We start from the raw sequence: 15209 nt of genomic DNA on the forward strand, positions 1-15209 counted from the left end.
CAGGAGTAGCAGGTCAGCACCCATGGTAAGACCAAGTATCATCTCCCCAGCAGCTCCTGAGCACCAGCTGCCCCCTTCTCCCGTCCAGGAAAGAAGAGGCCAAGCCTCTGACTGAATAAATGTCATGTTCACATGGAAGACAACATAGACAATACCAAACATCTCCTAGAACAATACAGCCTCTGCCAGCGGAAGGATGCTCAGTACCTCCCTCACCAGCCTAGTACAAACCAGCATCTTCAACAGTGACACACACAAACCCCACGGGCCAAACAAAGCCACTGTCATTTGCCTGCCCAGTAGCATCTGTAAACAAAAAGAAAACATCATTTGTTGACCCCAAACATATAAAAATACTATAACAAAATGAAATACAAATATATATTAGAATCTGTAAGTATTCTGTATAAAGAGATACTTTAGCGGTTAGCTTACAGCAAGAACAGAAACACAACACAATCAAGCCTCGGCCAGGCCACGAGTAAAATGAGACACATCCCAGCTACTCTGTGCGGCAGAGGGGGCTCCCGTGGAGAGGACATTTGTGGCAGAAACACATTCCCGTGGTGGTGGGAATGTCCTGGGTGCCGGTGGTGAGCAGGGATGGCGATGGCACCCACGGAGCCAGGTGCACCCGGCAGAGATGCCCAGGGCCTGGCCACAGCTGGCAGTGCAGACCTGAAGCCGATGTGCTGGAATGGTGAGATGGAGGGACCTGGGGTTGCTGTCCTGGGGTGAGTTGGTCCACCTGGGTGATGTGGTGACATTCTCCAGCTGTGCATAGTATCCCAGGTCAGGCCTCCACCATCCTTGGTGCCCACGGGCGTAGAAGTGATGCTGTGAAGGTCAGGTGTGTGTGGTTCCCTGGCATGGGCTCTTCTGTTTGCCCCGGCTCCTGTGCAGCCGCTGCAGGCTCTGAGGGGGCTGCCTGGGCATCCACACCAAGTCCAGGAGCTGATAGTACCTGCCCTGGCAGCAGTGTCAGCTCCAGGCTTGCGTCTTCAAATAGGCGCCGGCACCCACAAGGCTGACGCCCTGGTGATGGTCACAGCAAACGCACACCCTGGCTGTCCCAGCAGCCTCCTGCCCTGGCTGGCTGGGCCAGTGGGACTTCGCTAACCCAGCTGCAGAGCTCCCCCAGGGTCAAGCCTGGAGGAAAGGGGTTCCCATGTTGCTCCCAGCTCTGGAGCAGAGCCACCCACCTGTCCTGGCAGCATTTGGGGCCCCCTCCAAATAGCACAGTGCTGGACCTCATGGAACAGGGCAGGGGTGGTGCTGGGACAGCCCCCCTCCCCAGATACCTGTGCCCCACTGCTTACACCCTTGCTCAGCATGCCTGAGACCAGCCTGGTCCCGCTCCACCTGGCATGACCCTGATGCCACTGCAGTGTCTGGAGCTGTGTCCCATGAAACTCAAGAGCCTAGCCAGTGAGCACAGCTTAGAAGTGCCACCAGTGTGCAGCTGTGGAGCTGGTGACACTGTTTAGGGCACTCTGGGCTCCGGCACCCCAGCCAGGGCACTGGGGAGCCGCTCGCTGCAGGGAGCCAGTCTTTGGGCTTGCCAGGACCACGGGACACCAGCTGCACCACGCAGCCCTCTGCCAGCCCCAGCTTGCCACAGTCTGTGAGGCTCTGCCACCTCAGGTCCCTCTGCTCCAGCCCCAGGGGTTGGAAAAGCCCCGAGCTCACCTGGATGGACACAAGGAATGGGACTGCTGGGGAGGGGACACACAGAGGGACACAGGCGCTGCCCTCCATGGCTGCAGGGCTGTGCCAGGGAAAGGCAGAGTGCCACAGGGAGCAGGCAGGGAGCAGCTGGGCGGAGCGCCCACCCCATATCCACACATCTGTGCAGCTGCAGTTCTTAAAAATCCTCTATCTACACATTTGCTTTGTTTCTGTTTTTTTGTTTGTTTGTTTGTTTCCCCAAACCTCTAGATGCAACAGCTCTACCCTCCGCCAGGCTTCCCTGATGCAGATGCAGTTCGGAAACACCCAGACAGTAGCACCACAGCTGCAGGGCAAAGCAAAGTCCTTGGCTCCGGGGGCGCTCCCCACCAGCCCCCAAGCTCTCCAGGGCCAGTGGCCGCTCACAGGCACTGGCTGCAGCCACACTTGCTGGGCTTTTCCACCTCCTCCACGAAGGTTGAGCCGTTGCTGCATTCGAAGGCGTATTTCCTGCGCCGGAGCCGCAGCCCAGTGCAGCAGCCAGTTCCAGGGCTGCTGCAGGCCCCCCGGCATTCCACCCAGGCCACCGGCCGTGTCGTCTGGCAGATGGCATAGCCCCGCTGCACCTGGTGGTAGTCCCGCACCGGCTCCCCATGACACTCGGGCTCTGTGGGACAGCAATGCTCAGCCTCGTTGTCCCAGTGTGGGGCTGCTCCCCCTGGGCACCCACCTCCCCCGCACCTACCTTGGTCACAGAGGGCTCCGGTGTATCCACTGTGGCACTCGCAGGTGGGTTGGCCCCCTGGGGCGAGGCGGCAGTGGCCATGGACACAGGGCCAGTGGTGACAGGGGTCAGGCGGCTCAGCAGGCTGGTTGCAGAGGGCACCCTGGTAGCCCTCATGGCACTGGCAGCTGTAGGAGAGGGCATCGAGGGGCAGGCACAGCCCATGCACACACCTGTGGGCACCCAGCACTGTCAGGCACACACGAGCATGGCAACAACATGCATGGCCCACCAGCACAGAGCATGGCGTGGCTCAGCACCAGCGTGGCGCCAGCACAGCATCGCACAGGGCACTGCCACAGTACGGCACTGCTATGGCACATCTCTAGTCACTACCACTTAAAAGCATGAACCCTGTTGGCAGTTGCTAACCTAAAGATGTGTAAATCCTCTCAGTTTTAGGTCAGTCTGCTCCTCTAATGAAGATAAGAGTGACTTGCAAAACAGCTAATCAGAAACTACACAGACCACTGACCTTTGCAGCTTTAGAAATTCTGGAGCCCATACAATTAGTTGAGTCTTGTTTTAACATGTATGTCAAGACTGCTGGATAAAATGTCCTTGAGCTGAACATTGCTCATTATACGCTAAAATGACTATGTAACCAATATGCAAATATGTAAACAATTGGCTCTTTAGGGCTGCCCTGAGTGTGTGAATGTAGTGATAAGATTTCATATATAATAGTTGTTACTTTTCTTTCTGGTGTGCTCGCTTTATTCCAGCATCCAAACTTGTGCAACTCTGTAATAAGCAATATCTCGTTGCTGTGTGCTAAATTTGGCTTACATGCATGCACACCAGGCAGAAAGAACCCTGGCTTGGGGACAACATAGCCATGGTGGCACAGCACAGCCACAGCGCTGGTGTGGCTCTGGCACAGCACCATGGGCACAGTGCAACCCCGACACGACTGTGCTAGTGGCATGGCATGACACAACCACAGCACAGCGCAACCACCACGGCACAGCACCGCCATGGCATGGCTGGACAGACAATGGGAGGGGCGGGCAGGGCCATTGCTGTGTGGCAGCGATGTGGGGACACTCACTTGTGCCCCTGGCAGGGGCCCCCGCGGGGCTGGTCACAGTGGGGCCCATCCCAGCCGGGCTCGCAATGGCAGACAGGGCCCTGGGCGCCGGCAGGCTGGCAAATGCCGTGCAGGCAGTAGAGCTTGCGGCAGGGCTCACAGCCTGGCACCACCCCGGGCGTCATCCGTGTCTTGGTGAAGTCCTGCAGCTCGTTGTTGATGTAGAGGTTGCGGATGCAGCCATGGAAGCTGGTGCCATTGAGGAGCTGCCAGAGGCGGAAGGCAGCTGAGTTGACGTCCACAGGCATCCCTGGGGAGAACAGGGCTGTCAGCATGTCTGACTGCCACCCACCAGCCCCCTAGCCCCTCTCCTACCTCCCACATAGAGGGGGGCCTCGCTGTTCAGCGTGTAGTGCTTGCCCGAGTTGTCCATGGTCATGGGGCTGCCACCATCGATGGAGAGGTTCACCATCTGGTCGAAGGTCACGAGCTCCACGGTGTGGAACTGCCCATCGTTGATGGTCTCGGCGCTGGTGAGGAGGGCTGGTGAGGAGGGCTGAGGACCCCCCAAGCCCATACAATGGGGTTGGCAGTCCCCAGTGAGCAGGGAAGGGGTGGCAGGTACCTGTATATGGCCGAGCTGGGGTGAGTGCTGGGGTCATAGCTGACTCTGACATGACCCTGGTACAGCTCCACAGCCATGTGGTCACTGTCGCCATTGTAAAGCAGGATGCCATTGCCTTCAGCTGTGGAGACCTGGCAGGGGGAGAAGGGAGAGCACAAATCCCTGGGGCTACACCCCTGATGCCATCCCCCAATGCCCCCACACCCCCCACCGCTCACCTGCAGTGTGATGTTGGCCCGAGGCCAGTCCTGCAGGTCGGTGAACTGCAGGTACGTGTCACGGTCCACAAAGTTGACACTCAGCAGCTTCTCACACTTGGGGCCACCAAAGCCAGGCAGACACTGGCAGAGGGCACGGGTGCCCCGCTCCACACATGGGGCCCCATTCTGGCACTCAGCTCGCTCACAGAGACCAGGCTGGCCGGTGGCACGGGGTGGCATCTCGCAGAGCTGGCCACTGCAGGGTCAAGGGTGTTGCGGGGCACAGGGATGGGACGGCACCCTACCTGCTGCCCACTGCCCCATGGGGCTCTGATAGCACTCCGCTTTGGGGTCCCCAGGGAGACTCTCCAGCCAGTGGTGTCAGAAGAATGCCTGGATGCTGATTCCTGTCCTGGGGTCTCTCCCCAGGGATGCTGGCTCCCTTCAGCCTTTACCCATGAGGACATACACCACTAGCCCCACTCCCTCCTCTTGCACTGGGATGGATGGATGGATGTGGTAGCCAGGGCTGGTCCCCCCTGCTCAGTGACATGTAACCTTCTCCATTACCCTCTCAGAGCACCCCCCATCTCCCTGGCAGTACCTGTAGCCCTCGGTGCAGAGGCAGGAGTAGCCATTCACCTCATCCAGGCAGCGGGCGTTATTCTGGCACCGGTGGTCCTGGCAGTCATCGAAGTCCTCACTGCAGTTGCTCCCCACGTAGCCAGGCGCGCATTCACACCTGGAGCAGGTGAGAGGCTCACAGCCGCCTCTTTCCTTCCCACCTCTCCCTCCTGGTGTCACCCTCCCCGTGACCCTTGCCAGCCCATAACCTGCAGCTGCCCAGAGCTAAGCTTCCCCACCACACAGCTGGGAGAAAGCAGTGTGGGGAGGGGTTCTCACCTGGGCCCCTGGCTGGTGGAGATGCAGGTGGAGCCATGCCGGCATGGGCTGAGCTCAGCTGAGCAGAAATCCGATGGCTGCTCACAGAAATCCCCTGCAGGGCAGACGAGGGGGTGCCAGGGGGTGCCCACCAGCTCTGGGACTGGAGGGACAGCCCTGGCCCCCATGGGGCAGGGGAAGCCCCCGGGGCTCAGCTCAAGGTAGGGAGCTGTGAAGCCCGCGGCTCACACTGCCGTGGGTGCAGGGCTCTGCTGGAGGCAGCTCTTGCCCCAGACAGGTAGTGAGGACACCCCAGGGGATGGGGACTCAGCCAGGTGTACCCAAACTTCAGGTGGCTGGTCCCAGAGGCTGTGGTGATGGGCACTGGGACAGCAGGCAGAGAAGCTATTAGCATTCATCAGTGGGAAGAGAGAAGCACTGGGCACATCCCCCTGCCAGGCAGGTGTGTAGCACCCTACCTGTGTAGCGGGCAGGGCACAGGCAGGTGTAGTTGGTGGCACCAGGCACGCAGGAGCCCCCGTTCTCACAGCTGTGTTCCCTGCAGGGGTCGCTGGCAGTGTGGCAGTTCAGGCCCTCGAAGCCCACCGGGCATAGGCACCTGCCGCAGGGCATGGGGCATCATCAGGGCGTGGGAAATAGAGTGTTTTGGGGTGATCCCCCCCAAAATGGCAACACAGGACATTGGCAAGGAGCAGACAGGCATGCCGAGAGACTCTGTGAAGCAGACTTTGGTGCCCCCCTGCCGAACACCAGGCACAGAGGAGGGTGGCAGCGTGCAGCCCCACACAGAGCACACAGTGAGGATGCTGAGTTGCCAAGACAACAGGCTGAGAGGCCACTCAGCCCAGGGGTCCAGGCAGTTGTGCAGCCCACATCCTCGCCCCCGGCCTCCTGTCTATTTTCAGCCACTAATTGGGCCCTGGTTCCCAGAAAGGGCTGAAGCATTCAGGGTATAAAGGGTTGCATGGGGGCACGGCAGCCCCGCAGGGAGCAGCAGCAGCCCCAGGGCTGCATCCTGCCCTGTCCTGCACAGTCAGCCCTGCTGTGGCAGTGAGACCCAGTCCAAATCCTCATTGCCCTCTGCCTCCCCACACCTCCTGTGGCAGTGAGACCCTCTCTGTCCCCTGCCCTCAGCACAGGAGCCTGCAGGGCTTGGAGGCATGGGGAAACAGAGCCAGTGCTCATCCCTACTGGTGTTTGCTGGTAGGAGCTGCAGGCAGGGCTGCAGAGAGCAGGCACCACAGGCTGGAGCTGCTGCATGAATGCAACAGCCCAGCTATACCCCCAAGGGAGCACATGGGCAGGGAAGGAAGCATCAGACTATGTCTCTGTGGGATGCCAGGGCTCTGTGCCACTGCCCAAACACTCATCTTTCATGGGTTCCCATTCAGTACTCACCTGAACCCAAGTCCTTCCCCCTCCTGGGGCTGGCAGGTTCCCCCATTGGCACAGGGGTTGGAGGAGCAGCCACTGAGTGCCACCTCACAGTCCCTGCCCTGGGGATAGAGGGAGATGTGGGAGCGAGGAGGGTGCCACAGCACCGTGTCCTGCTCCCCCTGCCCTGTCCCACTCAGCAGGGCACTGAGGTGTGCAGGGAGGGGGGAATGGTCCTGCAGGCAGTGAGCCCTGGGGGCATGGCAGACCCCCACACTGCCCCTTTCCCCTCTGGGAACCCCTAGAACGATGGTACCTTGTAGCCACTGGGGCAGGCACAGCGGTAGGAGCCGAGGGAGTCATTTTGGCAGGTGCCCTGGTTCTGACAGGGGCTGGAGAGGCATGGGTTGCACTTCGCCTGGACACTCAGGGCCGGTGGGCCTGCAGGACAGGAGGTGAGGAGATGACCACCAGTGTGGGGAGTGATGGGGAAGTGTCCATTTGTGGGCACCAACACAGGGGGCAGAGCCACAGCAGTGTCTGGGAGCAGAGCCTGCCCTGCTGAGGGGCTGTGTGCCAGGCAATGGGACAGGCACATGCTCCACTTGGTCATGAGGGACATGCCACCAGTCAGGTAAGGGGACAGAAGCATCCCGGTCCCCATTTTCCACAAGGCAGCTCAACAGATTAAATGCTGGAGTCTGCCAGACTCACAGAGCATCTCTCTGCTGGGCATGGGGCAGGAGGCAGCCTGTTTCCCCATGACACCTGCTGCCCTGCCTGAGGAGTACACGGGTGGCCAGACAGACGGCGCAGACGCCTCTCACCTTGGCACTCAAACTTCTTGGCGGGGGTGGTGAGCAGCAGCTTGCCTTCCATGTCAGGGGGCCCAGCGCAGCGGGCAATGCCTGGCTCCTTGTATCCTGTCTTGACCCAGCTGGAGAGCCAGCGCAGGTTGCAGCTGCAGTACAGGGGGTTGGCCCCGATGGCTCTACAGGGGAAGAAAGGGCAAAACTGCACCTGCTGCCCTGCAGAGGGAACTGGGTTTGCAGACCTTGGTACACGACAGGACTTGGTCTCTTGGCTGGGCTGCCACATGAGGGGGGAACCCAGTGTTTCTCTATTTCCAGACCAAACAGAGAAAACAGAAACAACAGGACTGTTGTACAGGAGCTGTGGGGCCAGCCTAGGCTCTGCCACACAAGCCTGCAGAGCAGGAACATGGGAATGGGCTGCTGAGAACAACCAGAAGGTCATGGCTGGAGCTCGTGGGGACAGCATTGGGAGACAGCAAGTAATTGCTCTAAGAGAGGAGGAGGAAGGAGGGCTGCTCTGCTCCACAGCAGAGCGGGGCAGGGAGCAGCAGATGTGGTGGGAGGCTGAGGGGCTGGATGCCTCTTTGCATCCTCCGTCACTGCGAAGGTCAGCAGTGATGAAGGGCTGGCGTGACCGACGCCTGTGACGAAAGGAGACAGCAGCCCAGAAGGCAGGCAGCAGGGACAGCAGATCCACTGGGGATGACAAAGCTGGTCCTACTGCACCAACAGCGCCAGCTGGTGACACAGCTCAGCCCTGCGGGAACTGGCAGCACTGGCTGGCAGCAGCAAAGGCAACAGCAAGGGAAATTGGTGAAGAGGCAGAGAAGACCAGACCAAATAGTGCTGCTCCCAAACACATAGAGAAGCCAAGACTGGAAATCAAGATGCTGGAGGAACAGCCTGAGACCCCTAGGATGCCAGGAGCAGGACCAGCTACCAGCAGGCAGGTGGGAACAGCTTAGTGGGGACAGGGAAGGGACTGAAAAGTCACCATGAAAAAAGCTGAACTTCTGCCCTGGGCAGTGGGTATAGGACTGTGTTCCTGGGGTGCAGGCTCCCTCAGAGAGGGGCTGAAACAACTCCACCATCAGGAGGATGCTTGATGACAGATTTGGGGGAGCTGCTGCAGGGAAGCACCCTGGCAGGAGGCTAACGACACACTGGCATGGGTCAGAACAGCTCCTGTCAACCCATGGCCATGCCAACACCTTGCATGGCTTGACCTCTGTGCTAGGGGACCCCAGGGACCTGGTGGGGTGTGGGAGATGCCACACCACCTCCAGCAAGGACCACAGGGCCATCCCAGCAGCACTGGGGGGCTCAGGTACACACCCAGACCTGAGGTCTGAGCACAAGGAGAGCAGGCACAGCACTACCCCACAAACACTGTTCCAAGTATCAGCTCAGAGAAGAGGAGAGGAGGTTGCTCAGGTCCCAGAGAAGCTGAGCTCAGTCCTGTGGCTTTTAAAGGTTTCCTGAGCCTGCGTCCAGCCCTGGGCCCTGCAGAGCAGGAGATACTCACAGGTGGGACAGGGAGGTGACATCTGCGAATATGCCCTCAGGGAGGCTGGAGATGTCATTGCCATGGAGAGACCTGCAGAGAACAGAGGGTCCTGTGATCCCTGCAGCTCCAAGGTGGGCAGCAGGGGCCATGGCCAGCTGGGCTGCACCCACCCCATGGATGCAGGCATGGGTGACAGAGATGGACCCCACCGCACTGTCACTTTTGCAAATGCACCATCAGCTCCAAGAAGCCGATGCATCTCCCCTTGCTCCTCCTGCAGCCTGTACCCTGCCTGCCTGTCTGCACCCCACTCCAAGCAGGCACAGGGGACACGGGGATACAGGCAGCAGCAGAGAAGGGGATGAGTGGGGCTGGGAGCAGGGCTACAGGCAGGTACTTACAGCAGCCGGAGGGAGCGGAGGCCCTCAAAGGCCAGAGGAGGGATGCACTGCAGGGAGTTGTAGCTGAGGATCCTGCAGAAGGGAAGCAGGAGGAAACACAGCACCGGCAGCAATGCCACAGGCATCACTGCACATCCCCTCAGCCAACCCTACCACCCCACATCACCTCCACCTTAGGAACAACACCCCACAGCTCAGCCGGGTGGCAGCCTGGTGTGGCATGCCGCAGGGACCACACTTACAGAGTGGTGAGCTGGCTCATGTTGGTGAAGGAGGAGTTGCTCAGGGAGCTGATCTTGTTGTTGCTCAGATCGCTGGAAAACAGAAACCCCAGGGACTGGAGCCAGCCAGGCCCTTTTTCCTCCTCACTGCTCCTCTACCCGCTCAGCTGCAATGGGGCACTAATAGCAGCATGGCACCAAGGGACCAGCAGGGCTGTCACACAGGGTGATGGTAGCAATACCACTGTCACCCCTTGGCCCTATGCCCAGCACCAGCAGAGGCTGTGAGCACCCAGGGGCTGGGCATCCCTGCCAGCCAGCTGTGCACTGGTATGGAGGGGGGACAGAGAGGGATGTTGAGGGTCCCTGCACACCTCCAGGCCCCTTTTTGGGATCATGCACCACAGGGGCAGCCCCTGTTCTCACCCACAGGTCCCAGCAGCAGGACTGGCTGCCTGGGCTCCTGCTCCCTTCTACTTACACAAGCTGCAGGTACTTGAAGGTGGAGAGCTGCCCTGGGACCTGAGTAAACTGGTTTCCATCCAGGTAGCTGCAAGGGAGAATGAAAATACCTCAAGGTGGCTGAGGAGCAGGAAGTTCCTCCCTCCACTCTCCCATTTCTCTTGCACAGACACCCCTATGGACTTCAGGCTGTGAGGACCATCTCCAGCATCACATCCCTTCTGGCACTCAGGGCCCATGAGGCTCTTGGGAGACCCCCAGGTTGCTGTGGGAGCTGGCATGCACTAGCACACCCAGGGGCTCTGTGTGCGGGTCCCCGGGGACAGTCTCCCAGCAGCCTGCCTGTGTGAGCACAGCCAGCCACGTGCTGTGTTTGCACATCCTATGTGAACGTGGGCAGCTGTAACCATTCCCAAGGCATGTGTGAGAGAGACCGCAGGATGCAGAGAGGAGGGGTGTGCGAGACAGCACAGGGGTATGAGGGGGTGGTTCACATATGTAGGTGCATGGCCAGTGCTGACACCCCCTGCACAGAATGTGCTGCCGTCCCCCATCCCAGACAGGTGCAGAGCCCATTTTGCAGTGAAGGGCATCACAGTGCCCACGCATCCAGACCTGGCACGGCTGCTTGGGTATCTCCCTGACACCCACAGTGACAGGTGTCTGAGCCCAGGCAAACTACATCCCGTGTGCTCAGAGCTGGGTCTGCCCAGAGCATCCCCACAGCTGTGGTGAGAAGTGATGGCAAGAGGGGCTGGGGAGGTGGCAGTGGCAGGGTGGCCCCGTCCCTGTCACTGATGTCAGGCTGGAGGGGACTGCAGCTGCAGGGTGTGTCTGTCCTGCACTGTGCCCTCCCAAGGGACAAAGAGCAGGCACCCAGCTGCTGTGATGACTCCCCTTGCACATCACCCTTGGCAGCCCAGAGTCAGTAGAAAGGCTCTTGCTGAGTCCCTTGTTAGGATCAGGGCTGGAGAGGGTCCCATAGCTGGGTGGGGGTCCTGTTTCCTTTACTGGACTGGGGCTGGGATGCGTGCGTGGGATGGAGCATTTCTGCCCTGACACCTGCAACCCCACAGCAGAGACTCCCCCACCTAGAGCTGCAAAGTCACTGGCAGTTGAGGGGAGATCCTGGGCACTCGCCCACCACTCACAGCTCTGTGACATTCTTGGGGATCCCCTTTGGCAGGGCCTTGAGGTGTTTGTTGCTGCAGCGGACAACGGTGTCGAGGCAGGTGCACTCCTGCGGGCACTGGGGCCGGGGGATGCAGCTGGTCTCCTCCTGACCTGCATCGAGCACAGAGAGTCACAAAGTCACTGGAACCCAGCTCTTGGGCACCATCTGTGCCTGGGCTCAATGCCTTGTGCCCACCTGCCATGCACCCCATCCCCTCTTGCACCCAGAGCAGGGTGCTGCAGGCAGCCTGCTTGTGGGCAACAGCCACAGTCTGGCTGAGAGCAGCGCAAGAATGGCTCCTGCACCCAGAAACTGCTTGTCCCACCAGGATGGATGCAACCAGTCGGCTCAAGGCTGCTCTGATTTTCACCATTTTGAAGTAAAAATGCAGTCCCAGGGACAGCAGAGAGGACAGCGTGGAAGAAGGGGCTCAGCCCTGCAAATCCTCCTGAAATATTCTCCTTCACTCATCTCTCAGGCACGGGCTAGAAGGCGAGATGCCTGCACCGAGCAGACGGAGGAGCCAGTGTTGCTCCCCTCTCCCTGCCGCAGCGCTGGGCTCCTGCAGGAGAGGCATCCCTGGGACAACCGTATGTTATCTCGCACTGTCAGGAAAGGCGCAGGATGCAACCCTTCAGTCTTTGACGTGGTGGAGGAGGGAAAGCAGAAGAAATGATGATTTGTTTGTAAATATTTTCCAGAGGGCTCAAAAGCTGTTCTAAATTTAAAATTTTTTTTAAGAGGCTTTTCTCTCCAACATGCACACTCCCCGCCTGCTCCGTCTGCCCAGCTCCGGTGCATGTGTGGGGCTGGGAAGAGAAGGAACAGGATGAATCCTGGTGGGTTTTGCCTTCTCATCTTCTCTTGACAGCACCCAGGGCACAACATTTGCCAGCATGGACCTGCCCACGTACAAAGGCCACACAGTGCAGTGGGTGCAAATTCCTCCACCGGCTTCAGAGCAGCTCGTGGGTATTTGAGTGCAGCCCTAGGGGCTGGGTACCAGGAAGAGAAACTTGTGCATCATTAAGGGAGGATGCTAATGGGCTCAGGGACCCCCTGAGCTACTGGCTTGCTGTGGGACACTGCTGAACATCCCAGGAGCAGGGATGGTGCTGGGACAGGGAGCGCAGTGCCAGCCTGGGAGGAGCAGCCTGGTCTCCCCTCACCCTCAGCATCGCAGGGCCCGTGAGTTACCTTCCTCACACCTGAAGTCGGGGAAAGCCACGTCCTGGAGTGGGATCTGCCGAAGGAAGTCAGGGTTTTGGCACCGTGGGTTTCCCGTCACAATCTTCCTCTTGCGCAGCCAGTCCCCCAGCCAGGCCAGCTGGCAGTTGCAGTTGAAGGGGTTGGCAAGCAGGTTCCTGCACATGGGAGGGAACACAAGGGCGTCACTTGAGCAGCCCCCAGGTAAAGGAACTCCCTGCAGCCCCACAGGGCAACCGGGTCAGCCTGGGAGCATCCTCCCCCGGGGCCCTGAGACATACAGCGTGGAGAGGGACTGAAGCGTGTCAAAGGCACCCGGTGCAATGGTGCTAATCTGGTTGTCGTACAGGGAGAGCAGGCGGACGTTGCGCAGCCCTGTGAAGCTGTCGTTGTGGATGCAGCTGATGCGGTTGTTCCTCAGCATCCTGCAGAGGGAAGGGGATGAGGGCATCTAACAACCCGGGTGGGTACCATGGGGGAAATGCACTTCAGCAGTGCCCAGGCTGTGCCCACATTGCTGCCGGGCAGCAGGATGAGCCTGAGTCAGTCCCTGAGCAGTAAAAACCTGTCCCCTAGCTCTAGATATGGCCAGCAGATGGGTAACGCACTCCTGAGCCAGCCCCATAGTGATGCAGACAGCACCAGCCTGGCAGCACAGGGGACCAAGGAGTAGGGATGTTCCTGTCCCTGTGCCCATGGTGGAGGGGGAACTCACAGGGTCCTCAGCCCGTCCAGGCCCCTGAACATGCCGCTCCGCACTGACTCCAGCTGATTGACGGTGAGGTGCAGCTCACTGACCGAGGATGCTCCCTCAAATGCCCCGTCCTCGATCTCTGACACTTTGTTGTTGCTGAGGTTGCTGCAGAGAGGGGAAAGCAGGCTGGGATGGGGGGGCTCTGTACCGACCTCATCCTGAACCCTGCCTCCCCAGGTCCCACCAAATAACCTGTGATGCCCAGGCCCCTGGGGAACCCTTGTGTCAGGACACGGCCCCAGTTTCACGCCTCAGGCTGCCCTGGCATCAGGACCCCCACGTGTGTTCCCAGCTCCTGGGCACTCCTAACGGGTCTGTGCCTGCCCAATGCTCACATTTTCTTCAGATGTGGGAGTTTCTTGAAGATACCAGTAGCTTCCAGGATGGTAATTTCATTGTTGTTCAGGCGCCTGGGGTGGGTAGCAGGGAAAAGAGCTCAGGAGATAGCTGTGAAGGGCCTGTCACAAACCCAACGCAGCACTGACAATGCTCTGGTTGCAGAAGGGAGGAGGAGGTTCTTACAGCTCAGCTGTGGACTGTGGGATGCGCTCCGGGATCTTGGTGAGCTTCAAGTTGGAGCACTCGACCACACCAGATTCGCAGCGGCACTTCGGGGGGCAGATCACGTCGCTGTTGCACTCGCTGTTCAACTGGTAATCCTCCGTCCCTGCACGCCGGTGAGGGCAGTGTGGGTTCCCATGGGCAGCTGCCCTCCCCTCCTCTGATCCTCCCACAACCCCAGCTGGGCTCCATCTATTCCCCAGCTCCCCTCATTCCAGTCACTGAGCACATATTATTACTCTCCATGCCCAAAGCAGCTTTTCTACAGGGATATTTATCCTGAGTAAGTGGAATGCTGTGCTGTCCACCACCCTCTCCCCTCTTGCAGCCAGAGCTGAACCCTGGGGATGCCCCTGTGCTCATCCAGGTAATGGCACAATGGGAGACAACTGCAACACACCCTGGTACCCAGTGCTTTATCATTGCAGCACCTGGGAACTCAGCAACCAGAAATGATGGGCAATGCAGGGTGTTCCTGCTGGGCTAGACCATAGGGCTCTGCCACAACCACCCATGGATGCAGCCTGGTCTAAAGGGTATCACACACCCACATATACATGTGGGTCTTCCTCTTACCTGGGATGAAATACTGCTCTTTGGCTGCAGAGAGAAAAGCACATCAGCACCCTGAGCACACAGCCACCAGGCTGGGGCAAGGCGGCTGAGGACAGCTGTGCTGCAGGGTGCCTGTGGCAGGGACAGGGACGGCTCTCACCCGAGCAGCGGAACTTCTTGCTCTTGATCTGACCGATGCGCTTGTTGGCCAGGCGCCGGGGGCTGGCGCAGCGGGCACCACTGGTCTCAATGGGGTTGGCACGGAGAAAATCTGCCAGCCACTTGAGGTTGCAGTCACAGACGAAGGGATTCTGCGCTAGGTGCCTGTGCCGGGGACACTGGGTGACCCACCGCTGGGGACAGTGAGTGACAGCCAGCGCTAACCCTGTCTACTCGCTAAGATGCTTTCCCCCAAGCACCCAACCATCCGGGTGTTGGAGGTGGCATGGGCACTCACAGGGTCTGGATGGCCCGCAGGGATGTGAAGGTGCCCTTAGCCAGGCTCTGGATCTTGTTGTCATAGAGTGAGAGCAGCGACAGGTTCTGCAGGTCCTGGAAGGTGTCTGCCCGCACACAGTTGATCTTGTTGGCATTGAGAAGCCTGGCAGGAAGGGAGGGAAGTGAGGCTGGGGATCCCCTTCACTGCACCATGGGCGCTGGGGACCTCTGCCCCACTTCCCGATGTCCCCACAGAGCATCCCACCCAGCCACCAGCGCCTTACAGCAGCTGCAGGGCGAAAAGTCCCCCAAAGACACCCTTGGGGAGGTCTGTGATCTTGTTGCCGTACAGCACCCTGGGAGAGAAAGGCTGGTGTGAGAGACATAGGGGAGCAGTGGGGGACATGGTTCAGGGGGTGCAGTGTCCACCCCCACACACCCCAGTGTGGGCACTTACAGGGAGTTCAGGGAGCGCAGTCCCTGGAAGGCATCGGGAGCAATCTCTGAGATCTGGTTGTTGCTCAGGTCTCT

At 59.5% G+C, this 15209-nt stretch overlaps 1 protein-coding gene across 2 annotated transcripts in view; it reads right to left on the bottom strand.

The window, feature by feature from the left end:
- Positions 1-106: 106 nt before the first annotated feature.
- SLIT1 (slit guidance ligand 1) overlaps positions 107-15209 on the bottom strand; it is a 62643-nt gene continuing 47540 nt past the window's right edge. For both annotated transcript variants that reach the window (XM_065068207.1, XM_065068208.1), the window contains exons 11-37: positions 15136-15207; positions 14963-15034; positions 14698-14841; positions 14401-14564; positions 14262-14285; positions 13647-13791; positions 13460-13534; positions 13086-13229; positions 12652-12795; positions 12362-12528; positions 11142-11274; positions 10010-10078; positions 9550-9621; positions 9308-9379; positions 8925-8996; positions 7412-7575; positions 6901-7025; positions 6609-6706; positions 5669-5808; positions 5211-5304; positions 4912-5049; positions 4326-4563; positions 4108-4238; positions 3858-4012; positions 3504-3792; positions 2414-2625; positions 107-2335 (exon numbers count right to left, since the gene is read on the bottom strand). In XM_065068207.1, the coding sequence (XP_064924279.1) occupies positions 2091-2335; positions 2414-2625; positions 3504-3792; positions 3858-4012; positions 4108-4238; positions 4326-4563; positions 4912-5049; positions 5211-5304; positions 5669-5808; positions 6609-6706; positions 6901-7025; positions 7412-7575; positions 8925-8996; positions 9308-9379; positions 9550-9621; positions 10010-10078; positions 11142-11274; positions 12362-12528; positions 12652-12795; positions 13086-13229; positions 13460-13534; positions 13647-13791; positions 14262-14285; positions 14401-14564; positions 14698-14841; positions 14963-15034; positions 15136-15207 (3598 nt within the window). In that variant the 3' untranslated portion in view covers positions 107-2090. The remainder of the gene's footprint in view (positions 2336-2413; positions 2626-3503; positions 3793-3857; positions 4013-4107; positions 4239-4325; positions 4564-4911; positions 5050-5210; positions 5305-5668; positions 5809-6608; positions 6707-6900; positions 7026-7411; positions 7576-8924; positions 8997-9307; positions 9380-9549; positions 9622-10009; positions 10079-11141; positions 11275-12361; positions 12529-12651; positions 12796-13085; positions 13230-13459; positions 13535-13646; positions 13792-14261; positions 14286-14400; positions 14565-14697; positions 14842-14962; positions 15035-15135; positions 15208-15209) is intronic.

Source organism: Columba livia, chromosome 6 (assembly GCF_036013475.1).
Source record: "Columba livia isolate bColLiv1 breed racing homer chromosome 6, bColLiv1.pat.W.v2, whole genome shotgun sequence".
In the NCBI taxonomy this organism is placed as follows: Eukaryota; Metazoa; Chordata; class Aves; order Columbiformes; family Columbidae; genus Columba; species Columba livia.